Source organism: Cibotium barometz, chromosome 29 (genome assembly GCF_041138505.1).
Source record: "Cibotium barometz isolate CiBa-2024 chromosome 29, ASM4113850v1, whole genome shotgun sequence".
In the NCBI taxonomy this organism is placed as follows: domain Eukaryota; kingdom Viridiplantae; phylum Streptophyta; class Polypodiopsida; order Cyatheales; family Cibotiaceae; genus Cibotium; species Cibotium barometz.
Genome location: NC_141074.1, coordinates 53,888,729 through 53,903,310, shown reverse-complemented (window position 1 = coordinate 53,903,310; position 14,582 = coordinate 53,888,729). Strand labels below are relative to the sequence as shown.

The 14,582-nt window shown below is 41.4% G+C and overlaps 1 protein-coding gene across 1 annotated transcript in view; it reads left to right on the top strand.

The window, feature by feature from the left end:
• Nucleotides 1-9,268: 9,268 nt before the first annotated feature.
• The window catches only part of LOC147622363 (V-type proton ATPase 16 kDa proteolipid subunit-like), a 40,833-nt gene continuing 35,519 nt past the window's right edge, over nt 9,269-14,582 (top strand). Inside the window, exon 1 of the mRNA XM_086823476.1 lies at nt 9,269-9,454. Coding sequence (XP_086679602.1) covers nt 9,370-9,454 — 85 coding nt within the window. The 5' untranslated portion in view covers nt 9,269-9,369. The remainder of the gene's footprint in view (nt 9,455-14,582) is intronic.

Here is a 14,582-nt window from a genome sequence, read left to right as displayed (position 1 = left end):
TAGATACAGAATGGGCATTCAATGCGCAGTGCAGTTATGACCCATCTTTGCATGACACATGTATGTCTGCAGTAGATTCAGATGTATGGTACTTTGACAGTGGTGCCACTAAGCATATCACCTCGCAGCGCAGTTTATTCACTTTCCTTGAGTCTGCTCCCACAGGGAATACTGTCACTTGTGCCAATAACTCCTCTTATCCCGTTAAAGGAGTTGGACAGATTGTGCTGAATGTTGCAAATGGCAACACCTTTACACTTTTTGATGCATTGTATGTGCCAGGGATCAAAAAGAATCTGCTGTCAGTCTCCGCATTTGCCAAAACAGGTTTGGTTGTAAAATTTGTGGATGACAGATGTACTGTTCATGATCTCTCTTGTGGTGACATCATTGTAGCATCTGGTTCACTATGTCGAGGGCTGTATAAGCTCAATATGGATGGCAAATGTGTAGAGGATTCAGCATGTGCTATTATGGATACGCAGGCTATTTCAAATGCAAAACTGTGGCATGCACGTTTTGGTCATCTGAATTTTGCAAGTTTGCTGCGCCTGCAGAAATCTGAAATGGTGTCCTCTTTGCCTAAGCTTGAGGCACCTGTCAAGCATGTTTGTGAGGGCTGCATATTGGGTAAAATGCAGCGTGCTTCCTTTCCCAAAGATGGATCAGTGAGAGCTGAACGCAGATTGCAGCTTGTTCACAGTGATGTTTGTGGTCCCATGCAAACTCCATCATTTGGAAACTACCTTTACTTCGTGACTTTCATTGATGATTTTACCAGGCATGCATGGGTATATCCTTTGAAGGCAAAGTCCGAAGTGTTTTTGTGCTTCAAGCAGTTTTTGGTTATGGACTGAAAATGTGTCAGAAAGTAAGATGGGCACCCTCCGTTCAGATCGAGGGGGGGAGTATATGTCTTCAGAATTTAATGCATTTCTGGCTGAGCGTGGGATAAAACACCAATGTACAGTGCCGTATACACCACAGCAAAATGGTGTGGCTGAGAGAAAAAACAGGTCTCTCATGGAAATGGCAAGATGTATGGTTAAGAGTCAAAGTCTACCACATGGTTTTTGGCTTGAGGCTGTCATGTGTGCCACTTATGTACTAAACAGGTGTCCCACCAAAGCATTACAGGTTGTCACTCCATATGAGGCTTGGCATGGCCGCAAGCCATCTGTTGGCCATTTACGTGTTTTTGGTTGCCTAGCATATGCATTAGTGCCTGTGCAACATCGCAGAAAATTGGATGACAAAGCTGTCAAATGTATTTTTGTTGGATATAGTGCTGAGAGCAAAGGCTATCGTTTGTATCATCCACAGACAAAGCGCATTTTGGTTAGCCGTGATGTTGTATTTGTGGAAGATGCAGTTCAGCCCTTGGTTTCATGTACTAAGGAGACAGATATCAGCTCACGTGATGTCTATGATACATTGTTGCCTCTTTTCAGTGGTGCACAGTCAAGTGCAATACCTCATGAGGCAGTTTTTCAGCCTATGCAGGTTTTAAATGATGGCACAGATCAGCCTATATCTGATGCAGATGTGCATGATGCACTTGAGGATGAGAGACAAGAGATTGAGGGCTCTAGGAATATGCCTAGATGGCTGGTGCAGACTTTGCGTGACAGCAAGTTGGATGCCCCTTTGTCTAGTCGCACTCGTTCTGGCTCTCATGGTGCCTCTTATGCGTCAGATTGTTATGCATTGGCTGTTTCTAGTATGTGCGATGAAAGTGAGCCTGTTTCATTTGATGAGGCACAAAGTTCAGAAAATTGGATGGCTGCTATGCAAGCAGAATACGATGCTATTATGAAGAATGGTACATGGTCTTTATGTGACTTGCCCCCTGGCAAGAAGGCCATTGGCACTAAGTGGGTATACAAATTGAAGCGTAAGCCTGATGGCACAGTGGATCGCCATAAGGCTAGGCTTGTTGCAAAAGGTTATGCTCAAGAGAAGGGCATTGATTTTGATGAGACTTTTGCTCCCACATGTCGTATGACCACTGTTCGTAGCATCTGTGCATTAGCAGCTCATAATGGTTGGAATGTACATCAGCTGGACATAAAGACTGCGTTCTTAAATGGAGATTTGCATGAGGAGGTGTATGTATCGCAGCCTCGTGGTTTTGTTCAAAGAGGGCAGGAAAACAAAGTGTGCAGGTTAAAAAAGGCTTTATATGGTTTAAAGCAAGCTCCACGAGCTTGGTATGAAAAAATACATGCATATTTGACTGCACATGGGTTTCAGAATAGTCCAACAGAAAGCACTTTGTATGTTAAACGTGTGGATGGTGTACATCTAATCATTGCTCTCTATGTCGATGACATGCTGCTCACAGGACCAAATGAGAGTCATATTGCTGATTTTAAGGCTGATTTGAATGCCTCTTTTGAAATGTCAGATTTGGGGCATTTGCATCATTATTTGGGGATACAATTTAAGCAGTGTGATGGAGGTATTGCTTTGTGTCAGACAAAGTATATTGAAACATTGTTGCGGAGATTTGGCCTTGAAGACTGCAAGCCTATTGCTACTCCAATGGAGACAGGTTTGAAGTTGAGTCTTCATGATGCTGGAGATCACTTTGATGTCACACTCTATCAGACAGCTGTTGGTTGCCTCATTTATGTATGCATTACGAGGCTAGACATTCAGTTTGCAGTCTCACAGGTGAGCAGATTTATGCATAGCCCAGTCATTAAGCATTGGCAGGCAGTGAAGCGTATCTTTCGCTATTTGAGTGGTACTCGGCATCTTGGGTTGTTTTATCCCAAGGGGGGATCATTGCCGCCAGATTTACATGTTTTTTCAGATTCTGACTGGGCTGGTTGTTATGACACACGCGTGTCCACGAGTGGTTTTTGCTTCATGCTTGGAAGCTCATGCATATCATGGTTGAGCAAGAAGCAGCCTACTGTGGCCACTTCTAGTTGTGAAGCTGAGTACAGGGCAGCTTTCACAGCTACGGTTGAGTGTGTGTGGCTCAGACGCCTTATGGCTGATTTGGGTGTTGGGCAGCCATCTGCCACCACCATCTTCACTGACAGTCAGAGCGCATTGGCAGTTGCGCGGAACCCAGTGTTCCATGCTCGTACGAAGCACATTGAGGTGCACTACCATTATGTCAGGGAGAGACTCTCTGCAGGAGAGATCAGTTTGGCTTATGTGCCAACACAGGATAACCTTGCAGACCTTTTCACAAAGGCTCTGCCTCGTGAGAAGTTCGAAGCTTTTCGCAAAGCTTTGGGCTTACTCCCTTTTGTGGATTCGTCCACATAGCTAGACACTTCCCTATACATGAGTGCTAGCTCTTGTTCACCGCATCACTCCAGGGGGGATTTGTTACCATATTATAGTAGTGATGTGTGTGAACACACTTAGGACCGCCGGGGCACTTTTTCCCTCACTAGGAGGTTTTTTCCCCCGTGCATTGTATATACGCCCATTATCTTCTAGGGCTTGTAATCTTTCATTTTTGGCACTCGTAATACACTACTGTGTTGTGCTCAAGCTTCCTCATCTTCTTGAAGTTGTGTGTGCATTCCTGCAACCCTAATTCCAACACTAGGAAGACTAAGTATCTTGTCCTGCTTATCTTGTAGTGGTTTATTTACCATAGTTATTTAATAGCCACTTGATACATTTACTTGAAGCATATTTATATGTTTTATGAAATGATGTTGTGGCACATTGGCATGTGAAGGTACCACATAAGTTGGTTGTTTGCTGTGTGGATATCATATATGGAGTGCGTCACACGAAGGTGGTCATGGGAGACCTTGACCCATCTCGATCGAGCGTGAGTGAGCTCACAACATACTCGGATGAGGAACGCTAAAGCAGCCTTTGTGTGGACTAGCCCAGACTAGGTGAAGTGATTCAGAAGTAGATAGGCTCCTTAGTGGAGGCTACCACCTGACTTGATTCAAAAGTAGATAGGCTCCTTAGTGGAGGCTACGACCTGACTTGCTGTAGCACCACGAATTCGACGGCGAGCTACAAGAGTGGATAATGCTTCTCCGTACGTGACCTGACCTCCTCACAATAACTTATAGCAACAACCCATGTGCATCTCCATCAACTAGAGCAGCCCACGTGCATCTCCATCGACTAGAGCAACCAAAGCTTCACAACTATAACAATATTTTTGGTACCCTTTTTCTCCATTAGCCAGTAATTGGGTTACACTGTCTCCCATCAATTTCCATTGAGCAACTTGGAGAATCAAAGGAAGTCATTCACATGTTCAACAGCATCCTTGTGTGATAGCTTCAACGAGTATTGGTGGTGATATCTCTTATTCCATTTCTTAGACAATGCAACAGCATCCTCACCTAGTGTATGTGAGAAAACTTCTTTATAAAAATAGAAGAGGAGGAAAACACACTCTTTCACCCCCCTTTAGAAGGGTGGCCAAAATCAAACACGCATTCGGGAGGAGAAAGGACATTGGCTTAACCACCTAGCTATTGTCCCCACCAGAGAACACTTTAAGTACATTGATTTTTTCCCCCTCCCTCCTTGGGTGTGAGGAGTCTTAAAAAGATGAGGTGTATATAAGAGGGGAGTGACATGCAAAAACACACACACTCGATTTCATTGGGCATCATCTATGCCAATCCTCCACCATTGATAAATGCTTCATCCTCATCGACCGACAAAAACTCCACTAACATAAGTGCCGTCAACAACCTCTTCACCAATAGTACTTAACCAAAAAAATTAGCACTAAATTTTTATTGATATTTAACAAGCATTGTGCTTAAATCGAATATCTAATCCTTTTGGATAAGTTGATAATCCTATGGAAACATGTGTTTCTTTAGAAGCTCCCTACCCTTAGCATGCATAAAAAATGGATAAAAGTGGTGAAAGTATGAATGTTGTATATGCATTATGAACTAGAAAGCAAAATTTTAAAATAACAAATGTAATATATGTGAGAGAGAGAGAGAGAGAGAGAGAGAGAGAGAGAGAGAGAGAGAGAGAGAGAGAGAGAGAGAGAGAGAGAGCATTAGAAGGTGTCATGGGTGACCTCTATCTTTGGCATAACATTACCTCTAGCCACTATAAACAATTAGAGTGGACTATGGTGGGCAAAGAAAAATAATGGTTTATATGATGCCCATGACCCTAAACTAGATTATCTTGACTACGGGTGTTTGAGATGTAGGATCTAGGAGAGAATGGAATTGAGGAATGTATCCCCAAAGGAGGTGTAAAAATATTAGGTTTGCATTAACATTGTGTATTAGGAGGGTGAGTTTGGGCATCCTCCCAAATTTTTTGATTAAGAGGAGGAAAGAATTCTCCAAATTTATGCTTTTGTTTGATTTATTTGCTCAAAGGTTAAGAGGTTTGGTGAATGTAAGTGGGTGAAAAAAGGTGTAGAGATTTTGTAGATCATGGATGATGCCACGGGATCCTCACATGAAAGGTACTACTTGCAAGAGTTGTGCTAGGCACATGGAATGTGTGTATGTGTATGTCATTAATGATCATTAAGCTATACAAGAATGTACTTGGGCTCTTAATTCTATAAAATAGATTGATGGGATTTATAAAGTCAATTATATTGCTAAGTCTCTTTTTAATCAAGTTTGAATTATCTCGATTCTCTAATTATGAGGTTAATTTTTTACTTTGATCCTCCTTTGTCATCTCTATTTTTAAGTTTGGGTTCATCACCATGAAGTAAGTACATTAGTAGCTTTGGGCTCATGCCAACTTCAACATAAGCTTCATGGTTTCAATGTATCATTCAATGATGAGAAAATTGATTTAGACATGAGCCTTGAAGGGCCTTTCATTACCAATAGTGTTTCAATCACAACAAATTAGGGGGGAACAACATGAGGTTCTAAAAATTTAAATATGTTGTGGCCCCCTCAATCATGCTTTCAATAATTGCATACATTCCCCATTTCATCTTTTATCTTTCTTGTATTGATGTTATGGATACACATTTCTTAAATGATGTTCATCCCTCATCAATGTAGCTATTGCACCGACTCGAGAATTCTTAATTTATATAAAAGTATGAATAGCTTATTATGAAAAGTTGTGCCACTGTTTTCAAAAAACAACACCAACAATGCATCCCCTCTTCTAGCAAAACTTTTATAGTTATTATTTAGGAACCATCAATGAGTTATATTTTGACACGAAGATCTAAAACTTTTGGTTAGATTCTCATTGTCTCCTTTTTGCAAGACCCAACTTTATCGTTGGCTCCTTTTTGTTTATGCAATTGATTGTTGATGTGTTCACACAAAAAAATATTTAGTTTTTTTTGTTATTCACATTGTTGATATTGTAATTTTTTAAATAATATAATAATGTCAATGATATCGTTAGTCTAACAGTTTTTAACACTTTGATCCTTATATAAAAATGATATTATTTTTTTAGTTATTCACATGGTTGATATTGTAAAATTTTAAATTTCTCATTGGCTCCTTTTTGTTTGTGCAATTAATTATTGATGTGTCTATACAAATAAATATTTAGTTTTTTAAAATTCACACGGTTGATATTGTAAAATTTTAAATAATATAAAAGTGTCAATGATACTGTTAGTCTAATAGATTTTTAACCCTTTGATCGTTATATAAAAATGCTTGAACCAAAGCTTTATCATCTCAATGTCTTCATTAGCCTTTGTTAAAAACCATAACATTATATCATTACTTTGATAAAAAAAATGTCATAAAATCCCACTTTCATTTAAATATCTTTTTTAATAAAACTGTTTTAAAATAAAGATTAGTAGTTATATATGATTTTCAAGTAGGATAAGAAAAAAATTATATAAACTTTAGTGTCGTAAGGGGACAATATACCGTGATTATGGGCGAGTCCATAACTCAAACAATTAAGCAAAGTCATTTTCGAATGTCGATTGAATTGAACTTAAAAACCCATTTTTGAAGTAATTAGGATAGAGCATAACATAAAAAATAAGTTTTGGCTAGTATAAATCTTGAAGTGTAGGCAATGAACTTACATGAGGTAATGAAAACATGAACTTCTATGTTAATGAAATGGGTAGCTGACTTTAGATTTTAGTTTATTGTTTGAGAATTTTGTAAGAAGGGAGAAATCCTATTTATGTTTGAACATGTAGACTATGCTTTAAAATGCCTAGGTGTCATAAATTCATTAAGAAGATGCAAATTGAGAATTAAGTTTTAATCTACATAGTGAAGATGCAAAAGGAATATATTGTTTATTTATCCAACCACAAAAGATGGCATGAATTTGTAATTCACAAATTATCTTTTTCTTTCAACTTGGTGATTCTTCCAAAGATCTAGTGTAGATAGAGATATCATTAAAATCGCACACTTGTGTCTTCATAGCAAATTAATAAAGCACAAAAAAGTTAATGAGCTCTAGCCTAAGTGGTAAGAATTGATAGTATAGATGTGCTGGTCCAAAATTACTGTAGCATCAGAACTCTCATAGCAAATTAACAAAGCACAAAAAAGTCAATGAGCTCTAGCCTAAGTGGTAAGAATTGATACTATAGATGTGGTAAGAATTGATACTATAGTCAATGAGCTCTAGCCTAAGTGGTAAGAATTGATACTATAGATGTGTTGGTCTGAAATTCAAATCGTGGCATTGTAGCATAGGAACTCTCACAAAAGTGTGAGAGAGGGTGGTTTGTTTTGAGGAGGGGGTGTCTTTCTGCAAAAGACAACATTTATGACACTAATATATGATCATCTCTCTTTCTAAAAGGACCATAAGTTATTGAGGGTCCAAAAAGTGGTAAGTTTTTTAATATCATCCATATGAAATGATTGGCATTTTGAAAAGACCTTACACTCTTTCCTCAATTGTGAAGTCAATTTACACTTCTCCAAACCTTACGTAATTTCAAGGGTTAAAATCACTCGGTAAGGAGGACTTCCACATCCAAACACCAAAAGTTTGAAGGGCTTGTTAATTTAGGAAAGAAAAATTTATTTATATGTCTTTTAAATTGCTATTTACACTAGTCCTAAATCAAATGACTACATGATTGAACTCTCTTAGAATTTCATTTATGTTTGTGCCAAGCCAACTCTCATGCAAAATCACAATTGTTAAAAGACACTAGGGGAGGGCAGGTGAGTAGTAGTAACACTCTCCTAAAGTCGATGATTGTAGAAAGGACCCCTAGTCATAATCTTGCACTATTATATATTATAGCTCTAGGAGATACATGCTAGAATATAACTTACATCTAGTGATCTCTACAAGAAAGGATTACATGCCTCTTATAGTGTTTTGATGAGTACCTTTCTTCAAGTTAATTGAATAGTTTTTTCTGAAGGGTTAGGGTAAATCAAGGTTCCCAAAACATTAATGTTTATCAGAAAGCCATCCCCTACTCAAGTTGATATATATAAGGAATGTATGGAAAGGGCTATTTGTAGGGCTCTTAAGTCAATTTTACAATTAGATATTGAAAAGCTTGAGAAGAGACAGGTTTTGGTTAGTAGTTGACAACTTCTGACTATTGAAGTTGGGCTCCTTAGGAGGGAGATGAAAGAATTCATGCACAATGCTTTACTTTCTTTCATTAAAACTAATGTACATGTGCTTGCAAGTATGCAACAACCTCCCAAGGAAGTGGCACCTTTCTAAATCTTCAAGAATGCCATTGGGAGAGGAGTGATCGTTAAACTTGCTAGCCACAATATGCTCTTGGCAGTGGATATAGGACTATAGAATGGCCGTGGAGGGCCACATTAGACCATCATAGAGACTAGGAGGTAGACAACTTAGCAAGCAGAATACTTTCTAGGCAATATGAAACTTTGTTTAGACAAGTTAGCAAGGGAGAATCAGCTCGACCGTTTGATGGTCAATTCTACATCGACTCATTCTTGGAAACTACTGACAAGTGTTTGTGACGATATGTTGACCATTCTTATGACAACAAAGACTCTCATGGGGATCAACGGAAGTGAACCATGCACTCAACACACAGTTCTACATCGACTCATTCTTGGAAACTACTGACAAGTGTCTCTGACGATATGTTGACCATTCTTATGACAACAAAGACTCTCGAGTCTCATGGGGATCAAACGAATGAAACCATGCACTCAACACAAGTAATGCTAGGGGAATTGATTCATGATGATTTGTACATAGTACATACCAATGAATTGACCATGATAAGACAAGACAACCGGCTAGGCCCGTGGATGGCAGCACGACTGGCACGTGGCAGCGGGCGCTATCATGCTAGCAACTCCTTCACAAAAATAGTTTGGTTTTTTGGTTTGCTCTTTGTACCATCGCCATAGCCAGTCGAATCTGCAGAGGAGACCGCATTTCTGAAGAAGAAGTTTCTACAGATAGATCATGTCTTCGACCACCGAATTCAATGGCGACACCACGGCTCCCTTCTTCGGCTTCCTGGGAGCTGCATCGGCACTGGTCTTCTCCTGTAAGGGCTTCTTCAGAACTGTCAGGGTTTCTGTATCCGTACCTTTTACTGTTAGAGTTCTGTGTCTGTGCTTTTTACTGTTATGGTTTCTGTGTTCTGCTTCTTTCAAGATTACTTCACTGTTAGTTTCTTTGTTCCCCCTTTTTCAAGATTACGTCACTGTTAGTGTTTCTGTATCCCCCTTCTCATTGGTCTCACAGAAAGGTTTTTTTTTTCTCGATAATTGGAACTTGTTGCGTACGTAGATCTGTTAGATCTTAGCCCCTGTAATCTTGCTGTGTGTATTCTGCTTATCTTCGCGTGCGTTCAAGCAGTCTCTGATTGGTTTCATTGTGCTGCTTTTGCAATTGCCGCATGGCAGAGGATGCTTTTGATGTGTGTCACTTGCATCCCGATCTGATAGTAAGTGAGAGCACAAGCCTGGTATCACAGTTCAGCCCCATTGAGATTTTCTTATTAGGTAAAGCAAACTTTCTTTGCAAGAGGGAAGGCAGGGGACTGGCCATTAGGCCAAAACTCTGTGTTGGGATGAGATCTGGGCTGTCGATCTCATTTGCGGTTCTCCCAACAGTTTGGGATGGGAACGGGTCCACAAGCGTGAAAAAGTTGCAAAATATCATTCTATGCTGGTTTTGATGGTACCATCAAATTTTTTAACCCACCATCCATGACTACCGGGAATAGCAAGCCGTTGTTTGTTCTTGGACGTGGTTAAGCATACTTTGGGTGGCATGCTCTTTTTAGTTTGTTTCATCAAACGGCCAATTTAATTTTAGGAAAATGATCCTCGTTAGATTTTTAAAAAATAGTAAAAATTGGATAAATGTATTAAGTAATTGCTTGTTCAAAACTACCATTTCCTCTTTAACCTATGTTAGCACATTCATCCCCAGTTTCTGCTCATATTTGGTGTCCCCTTTTGGTCCCTTTTCATGGCCTTTGGTTGTGGGTTGGCCACCCTATTTTTGTACATTTTTCTTGGATTTTTCCCATGTCGGGTACCTTTTTCCCAGTCGGCCAGCCCCTCTTACCCATAAATAGGTAGCCTGGCCTCCCGCTTTTCTCATAGTCAAGTCTTTCTTTTTACTCCCTCACTTATGAGACTCTTCATGTCTCTTGCTTGGGACTTTATCACTTCAGTATATTTAGCATAGTTGGTTCATCTCTCTCTCTCTCTCTCTCTCTCTCTCTCTCTCTCTCTCTCTCTCGCACTCTCTGCTCAGCACACTCTAGTGCTTGTTTGATTTCGCTCTGTGCACTCATTCATGGTATCATCGCTCCTGGTTCAGCATTAATTTGCTGCCCTAGTCAGCGTTAACTTTCTGCCCCTAGATCTGCCTCAGTTTTCAGCACCTGAACATCTGCGTTTTCTTCTCAGTCCTGCTACTGGTCGGCTGGCTTCTTCCGGCACCTCTCCACTGCAGATTCAGGTTTTCCTTTAGTGGTTTGAACTTCAAACACACTAGGATGATGTTGTTTTTTATACCCACTTTTGGAGCTCTCTCTATACTCCATTTCAGTTCATTTCATTTTACTTTGTACCCTTGAATCTTGATGATGTATCCTATCAGATGAGGACGGACTATTTTTGGTCTCATCGGTCATTTTGGCCTTTTGCAGACATTTAATACAACTTTCTTTCTTTCACACACACACTCTCTCTCCCTTTCTCATACACACCCTCTCTCTTCCTCCCTCAAGGCTCATACATACACACTCTAGTCTCTCTCTCTCTCTCTCTCTCTCTCTCAACTTTCACTATATAGGTTGTTCCACTTTAGCCAATTCACTCTAGTACCAGCTGAAAGATCCCTGCCCCCTCCGTGCAACGAATTTGGGGTTGCTAGCAGCGGAAGTAGCACTTCTTGTGCAGGGCAAAGCCTCTCACTCAGGGCCTCGCCCACGGATATCCGGACAAGAGACTAATCCCTTAGTTCTTTCAAAACCGAACCCGAAAAAACTTCCCTCGCCCAGAAAGCACGGGCGATTCTTCCAGGATATTTTTATTCTAACGTAGTCAAGGTCATCACTAACCAAACTGATCTGACCGAACCCATAAGTCACATGGTCAAATCAAGGAAAATACTTGCACTTGGATCATAGAGACCATCACTTTTTTCCTCATTGAGAGGCAATATATATATATATATATATATATATATATATATATATATATATATATATATATATATATATATATATATATATATAATAGACGCCTCTAACGTCTCTAAAAAATACGAGTCTTTCGAGGCACGTACCATATCCGCCTCGTACCAAACGCCTTTGACGCCTCTAACAACCTTGGGACTCCGGCCAATACTCGATGAGTGAGTATCGTTGAGAATTGCCTGAACCAAAGGAAGATTTTGTTCCCATTTTGATTGCTGGTCATGGCATTATGATTTGAGAACGTCAAAGGTCAATTGATTGTATATTTCTGTTCGGCCATTTGTCTGAGGATGGAATGCATTGGACAACGACAACTTAGTCCCAAAATTGTCAAATAAAGCTCTCTAAAAATGGGACGTATGTCACCACTTCTCTGGCAGACGTCTGAAATGATGTCATGATTGAATACATGTGGAAGGGCTCCATGGAAGGATTGGTATCCTGGTGTGAGTTCCTGGCATGGAAGGGTGGTAACGCTGGTGAGTTACTCTGGACTCATGGAAGGGTGGTTACCTTGGTGAGTACTTTTTGGTCCTGTGTGGACGGTGCCTGTGAACGGGCCAGTTGGATGTACAAGATGTAAGTTGGGAGGTTTCATCCACTATGTTTGTGCACTAGCATATGTATGTGAGTTGCACATGCATGGATGACTTGTTTTTGATGCCTGGACATTGCTTGGTTGTAATATGCGGAAGCTTCGGAGAAGGATCGGTACTTCAAAACTCAGAAAACAGCACTCTTTTCGCGACGGAATTAACGCACAAACTGAAAGACGATGTGCAGAAAATAGAGAGAGAAGGGGGAGATGGAGAAGGACACAGTATTGGGTCCCAATTACCCTCTGTAGGGCCCCCACCACGGATGGTGTATTTGCTTTATTAGAATGATGTAAATCTCGAAACAAATACAAAGTACTTGACCTTTTCTTGGCTGGAAAACCTGCCCTTGACCTTCAGTCCTTCACCCCTTAGCTTTAGCAAACCCTTGGCTGTCCTGGCCCTTGAATGCTTGATGCTCTTGGTGAATTATGAGATGACTACAATGAATTATGGGCTGGGCTTTTATACTTCTCCCTTCATGCAGTCGGCTGGCTTCAGGACAGCCCACGACTGAGTATTTTAGTAAAATACTCACACACTTTAATAAAGTGGTTTCACACTTGTTTAATTGCTGTCCAGCCTGCGCACATATTCTGGGCAGCACCCTGGCTGCTGGGCATGCTGCGCATGGGTGTGGGACTGCCCCCCACACCTGGCCGCCTGCTGTTTAGGGTTTTAATCTCTGTCGGCTGCCTGTCCAGAAGCTCTGGAGCTGGCCGACAGCCCCTCCAGCCCTTGCCTTGGCTGGTGGGCAATATCTTGGGCCCTCTTGGCCCCTTGGGGGTGGTTCTATACCTCCCCCATGCCCATACTAAGTATGCCAATGCAAATCCTTGCCCTGGGGTAGCCCTATGGGCTGGCCCCATCTCTACATGCAAACTACATGCCTACAGAGGCCTGGCATCCAGTTGCAAACCAGATACTCAGCACATCTGACATCATTCTAGAGGGAGACTCACAGCGCGGACTGGCACTGCTTCTTGTGCAGGACATTGCACACCTGACCTTGGACGCATGTGCAGGACAATGCACACCTGGCCTCGGACGACTGAGATGGATCCCTGGCTGACTCGTCCCGGGCTGGGCTCACATGGGACCAGTTCACCATCCCAGGTCCTGCACCTTCTGTACAGAAATGTCTACGTGGCATCCAAGTGCGGGATGCACGTGACATCCCCTTCTGCTTAACTTGACGGAAGCTGCATAGCCTCCAAATAATCCGTCAATAATGCCGGATAGTCTTCGAAAAATTCTTTGTCGAGCCATACCGCTTCATGAGTTCCTCGGTCCTGAAACTTCGTGAGAAACTGTCGTAGTCTTCGGCCTGAGCCATGCTTGAAACGGTGCAGAAGGATCTGTTCTGGAACCATTACTTCTGCTTCATCAATGATGTCTGGTTCCGCTTCGTCTTTGACCTCTGAAGGGGGTGGACCTGCATATGGCTTTAACCAACTGACATGAAATACATCGTGCATAGTCCAACTCGGAGGTAGCTTTAATTGCATAGACACCTCATTAATCTTTTTCCGGATGGGGAATGGTCCGAAGCTCCTGAAAGACAACTTTGGGCATCGCTTGCCCACCTGCTTCAATCTTTGCTTCATAATCCGAAGATACACCCAATCTCCTTCCGAAAACTTCATGTCCCTTCGGTCTTTATTGGCCTGTCGAGTGTAGGTCTCTTGTGCTTTAGCCAATCTGTCTTTAACGGACTCTAGGATCTCCTGGTAAGACTCCGTCACTCTGTTCGCCTCTGGTACTGAAGACGACGTCCTGGTTAACAACGACTGGAAAGGCCTTCCAAACGCTGCCTCATATGGAGTCCTGCCAATAGCTGAAGAAAAAGAGTCATTCAAAACAGCTTGAACTAAAGGCAAAAACGATTCCCACTTACCTTGCTGATCGTGGACATAGCACTTCAGCACATCAAAGGCCAACTGGTTGTATATCTCTGTCTGGCCATCTGTCTGTGGGTGGAATGCACTGGAAAAATTCAACTTAGTACCAAAATTATCAAACAATGCCCTCCAAAAATGACTGGTAAACTTGGCATCTCGGTCTGACACTATGATCCTAGGAATCCCACCAATCGGGTACCAATGCCGAATGAATAACTGGGCAACATCCTCGGCGGTCACATTGGCCCTGCAAGGAATAAGCATCACAAATTTGCTGAACCTGTCAACAATAGTCAAACACTGTGTATTACGCTTACTCGGACTGGGAGGCAGATTTGTGACAAAGTCCATCGAAATGTCCTGGAAAGGACCCTCAGGAATTGGCAAAGGCTGTAACAACCCTATCTTCTTTCCACGAGGAGCTTTCACCTTTTGACAAATGTCACAGCGTCGTACATA